At 29.1% G+C, this 17,608-nt stretch overlaps 1 protein-coding gene across 1 annotated transcript in view; it reads left to right on the forward strand.

The window, feature by feature from the left end:
• Nucleotides 1–15,322, forward strand: part of MS3_00007686 (uncharacterized protein) — a 71,788-nt gene extending 56,466 nt beyond the window's left edge. Inside the window, exons 5-7 of the mRNA XM_051216002.1 lie at nucleotides 7,437–7,890; nucleotides 11,202–11,293; nucleotides 12,974–15,322. Of these exons, the coding sequence (XP_051066549.1) occupies nucleotides 7,437–7,890; nucleotides 11,202–11,293; nucleotides 12,974–13,795 (1,368 nt within the window). The 3' untranslated portion in view covers nucleotides 13,796–15,322. The remainder of the gene's footprint in view (nucleotides 1–7,436; nucleotides 7,891–11,201; nucleotides 11,294–12,973) is intronic.
• The last annotated feature ends 2,286 nt before the right edge of the window (nucleotides 15,323–17,608 follow it).

Below are 17,608 nucleotides of genomic sequence, written 5' to 3' on the forward strand. Positions count from 1 at the left end.
TAATGCAGTTTCTATTTATTATGTTTCAGGCTCAAACTGCTCAACACCTGTTTTGATTTAGGTAACCGAGTAGTATCACTAGCCCCCATGGAAACCCAAAGTCGAGTATATGAAGCCATACTTCAGAAATGAGTTATACGAATTAATTGCTTCGTACTGGATCAACTCTTAGGTTCAAAAATATTCTAAAGATAGTGTAAAACAGTAGATTGTTGAATCGTTTACATTTTACTTCCTAACCACTAGCAAAGCTTATTAGTTCGTTATGCTAAGTTTTAGTGCTAATTTTTAAATCTTTGGACATAATGTTACGATTGAATCAAATGAAGAACTTTGGTTGTGACGAAATTTGAACTAAAGGCCGCTAAGTCACTAGTGTGATACTCTATAAACCAAGTTGAGAGACCAAGATGTCATTATAAATAATTCTGTAGCTCATATTAGTGATGCAGTTTAATGATAAAATGTAACCGTTTATCCAGAAGACATCGAAATAATGAGCTTATGACTGTTGCAAGTATGGTTTGACTTGATATCTGTAAAAAAATTTTCAAATCTGTTTTTATCTGACTTCATTACATTATTGGATTGATAGTGTCGTTAGAAATCTGGACTAAAGTATTTCAACTCAGAAGTCTCTCTAGAAAGATAATAGTTTTCGATACCCTGCAAAATCTCGTAAATTAGCACTGCAAAAGATCTCAAAATCAGAACAAAAACAAATCAATTTGATTTTACCTGTTTTTTTGTGGTCTTTCATTTGATTTCAATGTGCAACAACAAACAACTCTAGCTTAGTCTCTATTGAAAACCGTATTTTCTTTTATTTTCCCGTTACGGGTGTAAGATATGGGCACGGAAATAATGCCACATGGTGTATTCTAACTTCAGTCATGAAAACACCACACATACGACTTTAATGCTGAAAAATATTAGATTTCATATTGTATTCATTTTGTATTGAACGAACGCTCAGGTGGGGAAGACCAATTAAGTGTTTAATACAAAATTGGTGTCTTAGTGAAATATGAAAACCATAAAATAATTACTTCATTTGCATATCTCTCATCAATCGTCTCTTACAAACTTCATCGTGCTTCATCCCTATTATTATTACGATTAACCTCTGTTCAAATTCCTGTTCACGTCAATTCGATCTTCTCAGAATCTACTGCCAGTCATTCCACTACTGATTGGTGTAACACACTAATTATATCTCTCGACATAAGCAGCAGACATCACAATTTGATTTAGCATAAAGCAGAAATTTCTTAGAAACTGTCATACTTGATGATTCATGTTAGTCTTGTTTCAATGTACATTAACAAATAAAAAATATGAGAACACGTACGACAATTATTTTCACTCCAAATTATTATTTTGGAAATCGATTTCAACTTAGTCGAACTACTTAAATGTATAGATAAGTAATATGAACTGTATTATTCAATTAAAATTCGATGAAATTTTATTACTACAAAAAAACCTTATAGGATTACAAGAGAATAACATAATGAATTATTTTCCATCTCTCCATTTAATTTATGTACTCTTATGCTTCAATGATTATTTGGAAATAATACAATAATCATATTAATTAAATTCATTAAATCGGTTTTTCCAGTACGAACTGATATCTCAACTAAAGAATCTTTAAACACTCATTTCATACTAAACATTGAGACATCGATCATTTCATTATGGAGAAATAAAACATATTACTTAATAATGACAATAATAATAATAGTCATATTAAAATGAATAATAATTATCAGTAGAAATAGCCTAGAACTTCAAAAATAGATTAGTTGACAAAGAGATATATACTTTTTACCGATTAACATTCAGTTAAATCAATGAAATATAAGAAAAGTATCTTTTCGTTTGCTCTTAAGAAAAATAAAAAAAAGAAAGGTATATAAGGGAGTCAAAAAAGAAGAAGAATAACAACAAAAACAACAACGGAATAAACAAACAAGAACAGGAAAAAATCAATAAAGAAGGAACATTTGTATCTGAGCATATGTATATATATATATATATATAGAAATGGTAATGAGGACTAAAGAACAAATTAATCAATAATCAATACCTTTAATTAATTTTATCTTAGTTTTCATTACAATTACAAACACTAATTCTCATTTATTTGTTTTGGTTATCATCGCTATTTATTTTATAATGCTTCTTCTAATGTTGTTTTCTTCTTAATTTCATTCTTTGGTCTATTTGTAAGTAAATTATTGTTAATAAGTACAGTAAGAATGCTACTAAAAGACAAGTCAGAAAAGAATTAATACAAGAATAGAAAAGTATAGAAATAAGATGGATATAATCGAGAAATAAAACGAAATAAGAAGATAATACTTTGAATCATGTTTCTGTTTCTTTTAATTTTAGTACAAGGATGTAATGAAAAATAATAATAATGATAACAATAATAACCATAATATTAATGCTGATAAAGCAAATCATTTATGCTTAATAAAACAAATACCATGGTAACTGTGATTTTGTGCTTGAAATGACAAATGAATTAGTTTGTCAGTTAAATATAGATTGATGAATGCGTTTTAGTTTTGTGTTAAAATGTTACTTTTATGAATCATTTTGAATTATGAAGAACTGACAATTTAATCCAATAGTGTTCAAGACAATAAATAATGTCAGTATATATAGATCTCCGGAAATTGTTTATTCACATACTTACTTAGGTTAAAAAACATCACAGATCGTCGGACATTATTTCATCTTAGTTTAGTTTTCATAATGAACCAATATCTGTCGGATACTAGGTTGCAACAAATAATTTCATTACTCTATTTAGACTCTGCTACTTAAGAGTGAATAGCTCTATTCTTACATGGGATCTAATGTCGTATTCAGAACAAACTTTGACCAATAATTTGGAACTCCATGGTTCAGTTTTTGGATGTTAACCTATTCTCAATATTCTGTAGTTAGCATTAACAGCAATTGATGATATACATCTCACTTCAAACACTGCTTCTCGAATGGAAACATCAGTACTGTTAAGGTGATTTACAGCTTTATTTAATTCATGCAGACCAGATGAAGTCTAATTTTTTTTTAATAATCCAAAAAACAAGAAAGATTTTGCATCTTCTTTTCTTTTTTTTATAATTAGTCTTTCAAATCATTATACCTACGTAAAGTATCCTGAAACGTAAATATATGTTTTGACACTATTCATGGTACTTTTGCTAATTTATTTGACCAAAGAACATTCCAAAACATTTCTATATTCTATGCATTTGTCCCATATATTTCATATAACATTCTTTAATGAACAGTCACTCAGCTGTAGCATTCCTAATAAAACTCGTCTATAATAAACTATGGAGATGGGAAAAAATGTGACGATTAATTTATTTTCTATCGTACCAATCATTACTGTAATGTTAGAATAGAAAAGTGATGAATTCATTTAGTGTTGTTTTACTTGTATCTTCTCATTGTTATTTAGGACTGCAATCGATCAGTCCCTTGTCGGTATATGTGCATCGTGTACGAATCGCCTCGACATAGTCTTAAATCATAAGCTTTTTAGGCAAAGGTGGATAGTGACTAATAGTGGAATCCGAGACTCGCGTTTCGTCATATATGGGACTCGTCAGCCGGGTGTACTTGCACTCGAGTTAATGTTCACTCCGGGGCTCGAACCTAGTACCATTCGCTTCAAACGCCATCGCATTATTCATCTAGTTACTGAGTCCTGATGATGATGAGTTTTAATCCTAACGAAAACACTAGTATACAGTTAGATTCAAATTGAGTTTAATTGATAAACCATTATTCAGAAGATAAAATGTTTACTTTGTACTTTTTTTTATAGAATAATTCAAATACTGTTATAAGTACATGATTGTTTCATCTGTCATAAATGATAAATATGAAAGTTAGAATAAAAAGTATCTGTTTACATCCACAGAAATAACCCTAATAATAAGACAAATAATAATAACAAACTAATTATATATGATCAACTCATTATAATTTAATTACGATTAAATATCATAATATCTTTTTAAAAAAACAGATAATAATTCCCTGATGCATTTATCATCATAATGATCATGATCACTACTACTGATAAATATTCTAGTAGATTCATTCATTCATTCATTCATACTTATTAAGTTCATTTAAAATGCTTACAATGATAAACAAATAAGAAAACAATTTTACAACTTAACATGACAAGAATAGTTCTTAGCCAATTAATTATTTATTTATTGTCACTATTATCATTATTTGTTTCTCATATGTTGTTTTCATTCTATGTCACCTATTGCATATGTATATATATAAAAAAATTTAATAGAAATTATTAATATTGATAGTAGATCGGTATCATATTTCATTAAAAACTGTTCGATGTTCTTTTTCAATCATGAAATAATGTTAAATTATTTTTGACAGATTCCCAATTATATATATGCCCCTTAGAGATATTAGTAGGTTTTATGATGAATATAGGCTTAAACATGCTTTTTAATTATGTATTCAGTCAAATTGAAAAGTTATCTTCTGAACCAAGTACGTAAGGATAGGCATCAATAAGGATGAATTCTTAAAGTGTAAACACTGAAATGCTGGTTTAATAATACAATGAATAACGCCACTCATCTAATTATCTGACTAATCATTACTGAGCTCTAAAAAAGTACATATTAATAGAGGCGATCAAATGTAAATCTGTTGAACTGAATTCCGATGAATTAATTGTAGTAAAATGTGATTGTATATGAAACAAATCAGTGTATATTTGCTTTAAAATAAGTCATTTGATTAGAGTTTGAAACGTTACAGAATATATATAAAGACAACTGACTACATTTCAAGTTATAATTTTATGTCTCATCTGAATGGAACTCGAACACTTGAAAAGTTACAGAGTCGCATATTTTTAGAGAGTGAATGGTCACACATTCAAAAAAGATAAATTGCTTAACGATAATAAAGCTTAAATTCATAAGGAATATCGTACAGACAAGTGTAGAGCGCCCTTTCATTTAAAATATGAAGTTATTAAAATACAATCAATGGCACATAATTATGCTCGAGATAAAGTTAAGGTATATGCTGAAGAAGTGATCAACAAAATATATACGTTACATGAAATCATAGCTACGCTTCTGATTTGTTATATATTATGTCACGTCGACATCCACTTGTGATTTTAACGAAGCAGTCGATAAACATCAGTCACTTTTGTCAAATTCAAAATCACTTGGTGAACTAAATCTACCATCTGAATACTGGATGACCGTGAATAGAGAAATTTTCCTTCTACATGACGGCATACCATACGAAAAACGAATTTTAAAACATTTCACAACTCAGAGTCTGGATTAGTTAGTAAAGTGTTCGCAATGGTATTAGAGATGGAACAGTCAAGGACTTATTACATTTCTTAATTTAGATGCACCCAATGTATGGTAAAAAATCCAATACTATTATTCCGTTGGTTTATATTCTGATGAACGATAGAAGTACGAATTCGCATGTGTGTGTTTAATGAATCGAATGAATTGTGCTCAAAGTCAAATCTATTAACTATCATGACCAATTGCGAACATTCAGCCTTATTAGCATTTCTACAAGCACATTCGAATAAATTACACGAAGTCTGCTTGTTTCATGTGAGACAGCGTATGTACAAAAGACTACAGCAATCACTGAACCTTCAACAGTGTTACAATACAGTTGATAGTTTTACGTTTCAGATCCGTTAATCAGAGGCGTTTTATTTTATGCAATTCAAGAATGTGGTAACGCCGTCTGCATCTTTAATGGAGTTATCACTCTAGGTTCAGAATGAAGAGATCGAAGTATTAACAAATTATATTTAAAACACCTGGTTTTGGGGAACAATATGACGTACACATCGCAGAGATTGAACATCAACCCGTTGTTCCGAAGTCGTAATAACCAATGGTGGAAATGCTCAAGTCAACTAGAAATATTTGGTTCAATCTGAATGATTTTGAGTTATCACGGTGTTGATATGTTCAACTGAGATTTGATCACTATTGGTTGCCATGTGTTCATCCTGAGCGAATCACCTCAATATAAAATTGAAGAAATGTGACTAGTACTGCAATTCAAGACGCGCGTTGTATGTAAGTTAGCACTCATCAGCTGGATAAACCTCCATCTTTGAGTTTATATCCACTTCAGGACTCTAACCCAGTACCATTCGCTTTAAATGCCATTTCACTATCCAATTAGCTACTGAGTCCAGCCTTTCAATTGAATAGTATTAAGTTGCGATCCCGTAGTAGACGTTCAAACTGGGTTGAAGGTACATCCGGCTGTCGAGTCCTACATTTCATCTATTCTATATCAAAAACATTCGGCTATTGTTTCTTCCATTTTTCACTTAACTTGTAAGTAAAAGAGAATTAATTTGAATCACAATAACTGAATAATAATTCTTAATTTAAAGGTAAAATATTCCATAATTCTTTGTACATTTACATTTGGTGAGTTCGTTATGTAGACTACAATATCACCAGTTTTAATATCAGCTTAATTCAAATATAATTCCAAGTATTGAAAGTTAGTCAGTACTTCGGTTAACTTTCTCAGCAAATTTATAATTAATTTTCCATTAATTACAGTATTTTGTTACTTATCGATTTATTTAATTTAGTATGTAGATAATAATGTTACTAATTATCTAGAATGATTTTACAAAGTTCTATTTAGACTACTAATAAAAATTGTATATTACTCTAATAGTATTGTGTATACTATTGACATGACGAGTATATACTTTTTGCTTAACAAATGAAAACTACTTCCTTCATTATAGATACATTCTATAAAAATACTCAAAGAATATTTTTGAAGTTAATATCAGAAATGAACAAAAAATATAATAGTATGACAGAAGATGATGAGTTTTAAAGGTCACCGACATTGAACATTTGATATTCTCATTTTGAATAGGGTAAATATTTGTTTCTTGAATTAAGAAATATATCTAGCTGATGATTAAGTTGTACACATCATGAATGTTTAAGTAACTTAAACTTCTTTTTATACAATGTATTTCAAAATCAGAGGTATTTTCATCTTAACTTTATCCTTATCCAAGACATAAAATTTTTTTAATCATAATAATACATCCAACATGTTTCCCACTTATCTAGATTCGTGATTATTAATAATTGGTATATCTCATAAATAATATTTATATTATGTATAAATGCACAATCATACATTCATCTGGTTTATTCATATCCGAGTTTTCATTCGTTTACTGACTACGCTAAAGGATTAATCAGTGATTTGTAAATGCTCAATTTGTTCTCAAAAATAGCTTTTATTATTGATGATTAATTTTGTAGTATAAAATTTTGTTTTAATGATTCTTTTCATTTTTTTTTAAATCTTTATATTTTTAGGTTCATTTCACAGTGATCATTCGTAGTGATCCAAATCTTAGAATATCAGATAAAAAAAGTAATAATCATCGTTCAGATCAATTAGGAATAGATTATTTAACAGAAAAACAGTTAAATTTTGATCAGAATAAATTACACAATGATTTGATAAACAATAATTTCAATTATGCTGAACGTGATAGATTAAGTAAAGATTATTCACACAGATCATTAAATCTTGATGGTAACGTTAATTCTGGATTATTATATCCTTCAGGATTATCATCATCAGTGTCTGCATCACAACAATATAAATTAAATCATTCTAAATCGTATGGATCTGGACATCAAACAATAATAATTATTGTGATGGCTTCAATTGCTGGAGTGTTATGTGTTTTATTATTAGTAGCTATTATTTTAACAAAACGTTGTACATTTGATACTGTATCAACATCAATAACAAACACGAAAGGTACGTTTAAATATTATTAAATACATAATAAAATTTATAGAAAATATTGATATATAAAAACCTTGCCTCATAAATATAAAGAATATTCTACCGTGTTATACTAATAAATAACAAATATTCATTACAAATGTACTCAAGATCAAGCTTACCCCTAATTAGACTAGATCATTTTGATAAATAAAATGAATACAATCATTACATCTGTTGTACATTATCAATACAATCAAATGTGAATTCATACTACGAATAAAATCTTAATACTTAATAGTTTTAAATAAAGTTTAAGTATTATCTTACCATAAACAAACTATATTTTTCCATCAACCATCATAAAAGCAATAAAGCTTCTGGAATAGATACTTCCAGTTTATCAGTTCAATGAATGAACTTATTCTCAACTTTAATCTAAATTAAAATCTACTATGAATACAGAAACCTATTTACTATATAGTACTAGTATTTTTAACTCAGGTATATGATTTTGTTGAAGTTTAATTCTCTGAGCTGGATGGTTTGGTCTTGGAGCTTTCATCATTCTTCTGAATGACATTATCTGTCCAAACTTCAGAAAGATGTTTCTACTCTATGACCAAACAATCTAGCTCAGAAAACAAAAACACTTCATCAAAATTATATGATTAGAAAATATTTCTTTTCTTATTTATTACAACTTCTAGATGTAATAAATTTGTAAAGACCCTATACAATAAAATACATTTTGACTTGTTCACTACAATAGGGCTAATGTTTAAATAACATATTTCTCAATTTATCTTTGTTAATTATACACCTAGTAAATCATTAGAAATGTCTAGTTACTAAATTTTAATTTAAAACATTCATTAAATTACAAATTATTTATGTCTCCTTATTAAATGTCATGACTATAACTATGTACTAATAAGTCATAACTACTATCAAATATTAATTGAATATTTATGTATCATAAATTATTGATAATTTTTTGATTACATAATATTGATTTAGGTATATTAGAAAAAAAAAGCGATTCACATATATTGATTATTAGTAATAACGAAATATTCATAGTCGATTAAACCCATTCTCTTTTACCAGAGATTTATAATCTTCACATGATTTAAATATATGTCAAGTTATTTTTAAAATGATAGTTGCTGCCATTCATCGTCTGATTAAACATCATTAATGATAATAATAATAATGTGGTTATATTCTAAAAATCATTTCAGAACTCATGTCGATTTGCAGACATGATCAGGTTGGTACAGAAAGCAAAGTTTCATGTAAAGAGTAGAAATATAAGGTTGAATGGTTTTAAATTATATGGCCTATAAATTTTTTTGGTGGATACTTGTCACAAGTATTACTGTTATATGAAGTGGTGATTTGGAACCATCAATTCCTAGTACCGAAACTAAACCTGTTAATATATGAATAGGGTTACTTCCGGTACCGTTACAGTGTAATTGTGGTCATCTATAATTACCGTATATAATAAAGATAGAAATTACTTCACTGATAAACAACGAATGAGACAGTTAAGAGTGTAATAAAAAAAGTGATAGTCACTTTTCGCTATCTAATTTACCCATGACAATTTTCTTCTAAAGTGCTCTAAGATATTACATAACCAATCACCCTTTAAAATGACAAATAAAAAAACATGCAAGGTTTCAAACTTATCAAATAAACAAGCATAAAATTTATTTGCAAAGAATTCTTTCAGATAACGTAAATTTAGTTTGCAATGATTTGATATAGAAAGTGTGTACTCATATAGGCATAACTGTGACAATTTGTTGACATTTATTGAGCTTTAATGGTCAGTTCTGTTCACATTCTCATCCGGTTACTTATTTTGTCAGTACTTACATTTTCACTCTACTACTCTTTGTACTATTCTTCGTAAGTTTGAATTTTAGATTATTATAGTTTTACATAATAATGTACGTCTGTCTAGCATAAACAAGATAGTATCTATCTTGCATTTACTCTGAAAGATTATAATAAATGTTCTGTAGGAATAGATTATAGTGTTACAGTAATGAACAATGGTAGTTAAATATTCCTTGAATTTTGACATAACATCGGGCTTCTGCTGTGAATTCCAGATCTAAGTTTAGTCAATTCACAAGTCCGATATCTCGTAGCTAAATATTTTATTTTCTGCATTTGCTACATGTCAGATCTTAAAGGTAGTAAATTCAATAGTTTATTCAGTAAAGATATATAATAATACTAAAAATTGTTTCACAACCTTAAATTAATATAATTAGAAGTAATAACAAAGTTATATTGTTACGTGTGCTACTTATGTCGACAGATATAAGTAGTATGTATTACCAATCGAAGAGTAGTGCTTAGCAACAGAAGTTTGAGAAGATCGGATAGAAGAGAACAGGAATGGAAATGAACGAACAACAAAGCCTGAGACAATTGATGGATATTTTGCAAACGAAGTATTAAACGTATGGTATTCATATTTTTGTTGAGATATCTTTGGTTGTCCCTACTTATGTTCACCTTCACTACAATATACTCCTCTGAAACCCTGAATGAAGGAAATTTAGAGAGGAATAATTATCTAAAATGTCAGTCAAATTATCAGCTACTATGAGAATTGGAAGGTATAATGAATTGGCATTCAATTTTACAGTGATGAATTTAACACTTCTTGTATAGATGATTATTACATGAATTTAACTGTCAAATTTTCATCGAATAGTAAAACTTTCTCTGTTCTTAATTTACCTATTCACCTATTATTATTATTATTATTATTATTGTCAAACATCATTTCACATCAGTCTTGTTAGTTGATAACGGTAAACTGCCTACTAGGTTTTTTTAGTTTTTGATGATGAGTCAAATATTTTTTATATCAATTTAATTTCATTTTTTTAAATAACTGTAACTACGTTGTCAATCGATAAAATATTTTAGATGCGAAGTTGCATCGAAAACTACCCGATTTACAGTCATCAGTAGTATATTTAGTAATAACAGTTTCAGTAATACTCGGAATGGAATAATTTTGAAAGTATGAAGAATCCTTAAAGAGATTCCCAAAAAATATACTAAAATATATTATAATTTGAGGGAAAATGGGTGGCGGCTAGCAGTGTAATCCATGACGACCATTTCTTCATATTTCGGACTCATTAACTAGATGTGTCTACATTTCAGTGTTGGCACTAACTTCGGGACTCAAACCCAGTATCATCAGCATCAAATGCCATCGCATTATGCACTTAACCACTAGGTTCAGATGGACCACACAAGTGAATAACAAGATAAATTGAATTTTTACACTTTTTTTAACGTTACAGATTTTACTAAAGAAGAACCAAATAATCAAAATGAATCAGCTGTTGGAATGAAATGCCCTAGTTCAACTGGTTCATCACCGTCCAAAACAAAAGTAAATACAACAATATTCAATTGAATTTTATAGCATAATTATGATGATATTGTCGTTAAATGTTTCTTGAGTGGATAAAATCACAAATTCCAATGTACAACTTAATCTTATTTCAGTTTACAATGAACTAATCATGTTTTCTGTATAAATTATTAAGTAATATATCAGTTTTATACATTTGAGTAGAATTATTTTAATAATTTTCACCTTAAATGGTAAAAAATAAGTGTCCTATTGCTTCTCTTTTACATACTTACGTATATTACTTTTATCATCTCTGGTTTGATTACTTTTATGATATTAACAATTTAAGGTATTCGACGATATTGCGCAACCATCTTTCATTGTTTTCTGTGGGTAACTGCCTCACACCTGACATGGATTAGCTTCACCGGTCACGGCTTTCCATAACAGGACGAAACGGCTGTCCAGTGCTCCCAAGTTTCCAACGACGTTCCGAAATTGATCGATTCATGATCTCAATCAAAATTCAACAATCTCCACAACCCTATACTGATAATTTACGGTATTATTTGATAGTTGGCACTATTTACTACTGTCCACACAATTTTTTACAAGTAGTTCCCAAGAAGATATAAGCGACAAAAACCAAACTTAAATTTAACAATGTATATCAACCACCTATTGTAATACTATCTACATACTGAGTAAATACTTATGTCAAGATGAATTTTTTAGATGTTTTTAATTGAAAGTTGTGATACACAGAACCAACCAAGTTAGATGTTGGACAGTAACTCACAAGTGACATTGGATAAAGGATGGCTACTTTCACAAATTTGATAATGCCTTCATCGTGAACTGATGTCAACTTGTAGATCAATATAAACTAAGTGAAACTGGTCAGTTATTTTATCCAATCATAAAACTCCTGAGTAAGTTACATTCTCGACTTTATTATGGCTTCGGATAATTATTATATCATTCTGGGATTCGAATCAAGACTTAAATATGAACAGCTAAATGTAGCACGCCATTCTCTAGACTAGACAGTCATAAATTTGACACAAAACGGATTGTGAGCGGGCATTGTTGTGAAATCTTTTACCCTCCACGTGTCTGGGATTTTTCATCCTACATCCGTATACCATAACACTTATGAAACTAGTTATGTACAGATCTAAGAAAAAGAAAAAAACTACATTCTAACACATGTCATATAGAAGAATGAAGAAAATATCTAGTAACTATCATTCTGAAGAACAGCTAATGTTATTATAATTAACAAAGACTTTAAACTTGACTAGTTAATGGCTTACAAAATCCGAATTTAATGATTATTTACATTGTTTTAGAAAAATCCAACATAACGAATCCTAAAGCATTTTTAACGGTTTGGAAGTTAGTGCATTCAACAATCAGTAGACATATCAATATTAACCTAGTTTCTAAAATAATGAAAGATTTTTATGCTTTCTTAGTCTTTCTAAATATAAATATATACAATGTCATAGTTCTTCGGTGATATTTATGATTTGTAATGATTTTCCCTTGATATTATTCCCTTCTATCAACAAACCCTTGGTAGTCAAGGTTAATCATGGCTTCTTTTGATAAAAAAAACGTCCTATAAACAAAGTTGATGTGTGATTTTGTTATATACTTGCTTTAGTTTTCTTCATAACACTCATTTTTTCTTATTAATAATGCTTATTGTAGAATTTTCATTCATTTCCCGTAAATATGCATCATATCCATTCAAATCCTGATTATTATGCAAAAGAAATGATCTATCATCATCCTGTTGGACTTGCATCAAGTGAAACAGCTTATGATATTTCACTTGAAACTATGAAACCACCTAACAATGTTACATTTTTAAACAACTATACACCATTTGTTCCTTTAAATTTAAGATCAAATAATACTCAACTAAGAGCTATATCAACTCATTCACCACAAACAAGACCTATACAATGTCAAATTCCAATTGATGATGATTTATATCAAGAACAGAAATCTCCTATAATTAATTCTTCTACATCTTTTAATCCTTGGTCACAATCATGCTCACCATCAAAGAATCCAACTTATATGCAAATGAATTTAACTAATACAAGAAGTTCACCATTAAAAAATTCTTTTCAACATCCAAAATCTAATGAAAATTTTTCAAAAAGTATTTATCAAACTATTGATACACGACTTTTAAAACATTCACAATTGAATAATAATACACCAACTAATACTAATATGATTGGTTTAGCTACGCCTACAATTAAACGTGATCATTCAAATAAATTACATGATTTAAACAATAACAATAATAATAATAGTACTAATAATAATGGTGGGAAAGTACATTTCAATAAAACAAAATTGAAATTATTACCAAAAGAACATTTTCAACAAATTAATGATAATTTACAATCTACTAAAAATGATGATAATAATAATACAGAGACAAATGAATTAATAAAACCTTTATTACAAAGAGCTAATTCTGAACGATCGCCTTATTTTCAAACTAGTTTTGTGTAAATATTCAATAATCTATTATTGAAATTATATATACAAATGTATTAATTTATTTATTCATTTTTCTCAATATTATCTATATTCAATTTGTTTATATTTATCTTGTGATTAATCAACTTTCAACAAGATAAAGAAGACAAAACACTAATATATTCACGATTATTATTATTATTACATGATTTCAATAATTGAGATCATGATTCATTTGAAGCTAGACCATCATGGAAAACCTGGAAGCACTAGATGGTCGTTTCATCCTATTGTGGGACTTCTCATCAGTGCATATCCATGATGCTGAGCAATCCTACAATAGGATGAAACGGTCATCTAGTGCTTTCAGGTTTTCCATGATGGTCTAGCTTCAATTAATTCATAATCTCAACCATTGAAATTACCACCATATCCACAAAAATCCATCTGATATTATTATATAGTTTATAAGTCAATTGTAAGCACTATGTGTGTATATTTTATTTGTGTATTTAATAATTTACACTTAATGTTACAAGTAAAAGTTATATTCAGATAATGTTATTGTACATATAGTGAACTGCTACTATTATTATTATTATTATTTCTATTGTGTAATTCTTCCTTATGCATTTACTTATGAGAACTACTGATTAGGTTTATTTATATAAAATCACTACAAATTATGACACATTTATCATACAATAATTACACACAAAAAAATGATCTGAACTGTTTAACCATTATGTAGAATTTGTTGTTTCAATGATAATGACAATAATAATAATAGTAACGATACTTATTTATATGTTTATGATTATACTTAGATATGATAGTTTACTCATTCGGTATCAGTGTATAGTATATTTTATGAAATTGTTTCTATCAGTGTTTTCTTTGAAAATTACAAGTGAATTTGAAAGTTTATATGTGACAGTATGAAGGGAGAAACATTTCTTAATCTTAGTTTTATGACCAATGTCATTTGTTAGAAACGTTCATTTGTAATATGATAAAGGGAACAATGTGTATGAAACATCTGTGATATGTTGAACTATATCGATTAGATCATTTGAAGTTTGAAAGCCATCAAACAAATAAAGTTCAAATATGTGAGTAAACGAATCATGTAATCAAGATCATTTGTCGCTTGTTATAGTCAGTTTGGTAACCTTTAAATATGCAAGAGCTGTTAACAATATTACTCTTTTAACAATAAAATTTCTTACTTAGTCTTAATTTTCTCTTTCTGAGTAGCTGGTTGGTCAAATTTAAGGAATGTAATTTTGGGTAATACATGCTTCTTTATAAATTCTAAATAATGTTATCTAGCAATGAAATTTTAGATTTTATTACTGAAGAAGTCATGATAATCGCCCATAAAATTAAATTTACCAACTTGTCACTTATATCTTAGCTTTAAAAAGTCTTTGAGGAGAATACTAAACTAAACTTGTGGACAATTCCTAACGTAGATCAACAGAATTATGTCTATGAGATCAAATGTAATGACTGTAATGATATGTATGTAGGTAAGACGTCATGTTAATTGAATGTAAGGGTGAAGAAATGTAAACTTTGATTAAGACAGATTCCCAAATCCTAAGAACATCTAGCAAAGAAACTAGAAAACAAGTTGGGAATAGCACTGAATTAAATATAGTTCTTACTTACAACTGATTTCAATGGCACGAGGTTTTGTTTAGCACAAAGATAGATTGACGGCTGAACTTCTGCACATATAAGAAAATCCAAACATTATAAATAGGAGAGATGGAATATAATTGGTTGTTCTCTGAAAATTAATAGTTCATAGGTAAATGTGAATTTTATTTGACATTTTACTTCATTTAATTGTCATTATGTGGAAAACAATGATTACCTACACTAGTTCTAGTCAATTGGTTTATTTAAATATACAATGAACAATCAGCTTAGTCAGCAAAATAATATTACCAGTTTATTTGTTTAATTCAAACATATTGGTAGTTTGGATCGTCCCAGTGATGTTTAGGACTGACCAATTGGTTAAATGAATGAATTAAACAGATTAAAAATTAAAATTCACTATGTTGTACAAGCCAGTGATTATCTGAGATCAGCAGATAAGTGGATAATCCGATGGTGTTTGAAGAGAAAGGTAATGGGTTAGAGTTCTGGAGTGAAAATCAACTCCAGGCTGCAGCTACATTCAGCTGTCGAATATCAAATAAGATGAAATACTCGTCTTGAATTTCACTGCTAGCCACCATCCATTTATCTGTTTACTTATTTCAATTTTATGCATGCTGTAACACGTTTGGTTTGTATAACTTAACAAATTACCTAATTTGATCAAATTCCTAGTCAGAGATGTTATAGGATCAATGAAGTTTTCTCTCAACAGATCTACACACACAGAGAGAGAGACATATAACTGGCATTTTAACACAATTTCTACTACTTTTAACATTAAATGTCTCATACGCAACCTAACAAATTCTTTTTTCAACGTTTTTAATATGATCGGACGAGTTATTTCAGTATACAGCTAACTTGCGGACCACATGTTTATATTCGATAATTATTACTTTTGATTAATTCCCATTAAAAAGCTTAAACCAGACAGACAATAAAAACGTATTTATTCAAAATTCAGTCGCTATGATTTTTACAGATAAAATTTCTTCTTAAATGATCTAGATTAATGGCACATTTATTTGGTAATAAAGTCTCTCTGCTCCATGATAGAACATATTGCCGGACTAGCTCTTGTTTGTTTTTTCGACGTTTTTTTATGATTATTTACGTGAATTAACTTGCTCCATTTCTTAGCATATCAATTACATGTAATTCACATTTACTGAGAAAATTTTAGGTGTGAATTCAGAATACACATAATGTAAAAGGGTTTTACAGATATAAATCTTAGAATTGGTCTATTGTTAAATTAAAGAAACCTATTATGCACACACTACGTTCAATTATGCATCAATATTTGACATTGTTTATCCAAATTATTTGAAATTTTAATTTTTAACAACTGAATTCATGAGTCAATTAAAGCTAGACCACCATAGAAAGCACTGGAATGCCATTTCGTCGTAGACAATAACCTAACGGTTATTGTCTAACTTCAACCAATCCATGGAATCGGATGTCAACACAGTGGTCTAAAGGTGTTAGGTTCCGATGAAAATAATTAATGGTAAATTTAGAATCATTTTATGCACCAATAATAAATGTATATTCCTACTGTATAATTCTTAATAACTAAACTATTCATATTCATATTCCTCTTATCATAAACTTTATTTTGACCTATGAACCATTATTATACGTCTTACCATTCTTGAATTATACCCTGTCAATTAGTCCATGCCTCCCACATTCACAGCCACATTTGGCCATATTTTGTACAAATGTTATTTTCTATTTTATGCTACGTTGTGCTCTGTTTGATTGGTATATAAACTCAGTATGTTTGAAATATGAGGATTAATATTGCAGAGGCTGAGACTGGTGTTTGGGACTTGACTGGTTGGGCTAGGTGGAAAGCAGGATCGTTAAGTACTCTAGGCTTCTCGAACGTGTTTGACGCATCCTTGATCTGATCGATAATTCACTGCCCTCTAATCGGCAGTCACAAGTTATAACAAAAGGTTAGGCGTTCGCAAGCGAGACTGATGGGTCCTGGGTTCAACTCTTACTAGCGAAATCGTGGACGCGCACTGCTGAGGAGTCCTATACTAGAATGAAACGACCGTAAAGTGCCTTCAGGTTTTACATGGTGGTCTAGCTTTAGTTGACTCATGAGTTCAACCATTAAATTACTAAAATCTCCACGAAAACCCCTTCTGATAATAT

The sequence above is a fragment of the Schistosoma haematobium genome, chromosome 4 (genome assembly GCF_000699445.3).
Source record: "Schistosoma haematobium chromosome 4, whole genome shotgun sequence".
NCBI lineage: Eukaryota > Metazoa > Platyhelminthes > Trematoda > Strigeidida > Schistosomatidae > Schistosoma > Schistosoma haematobium.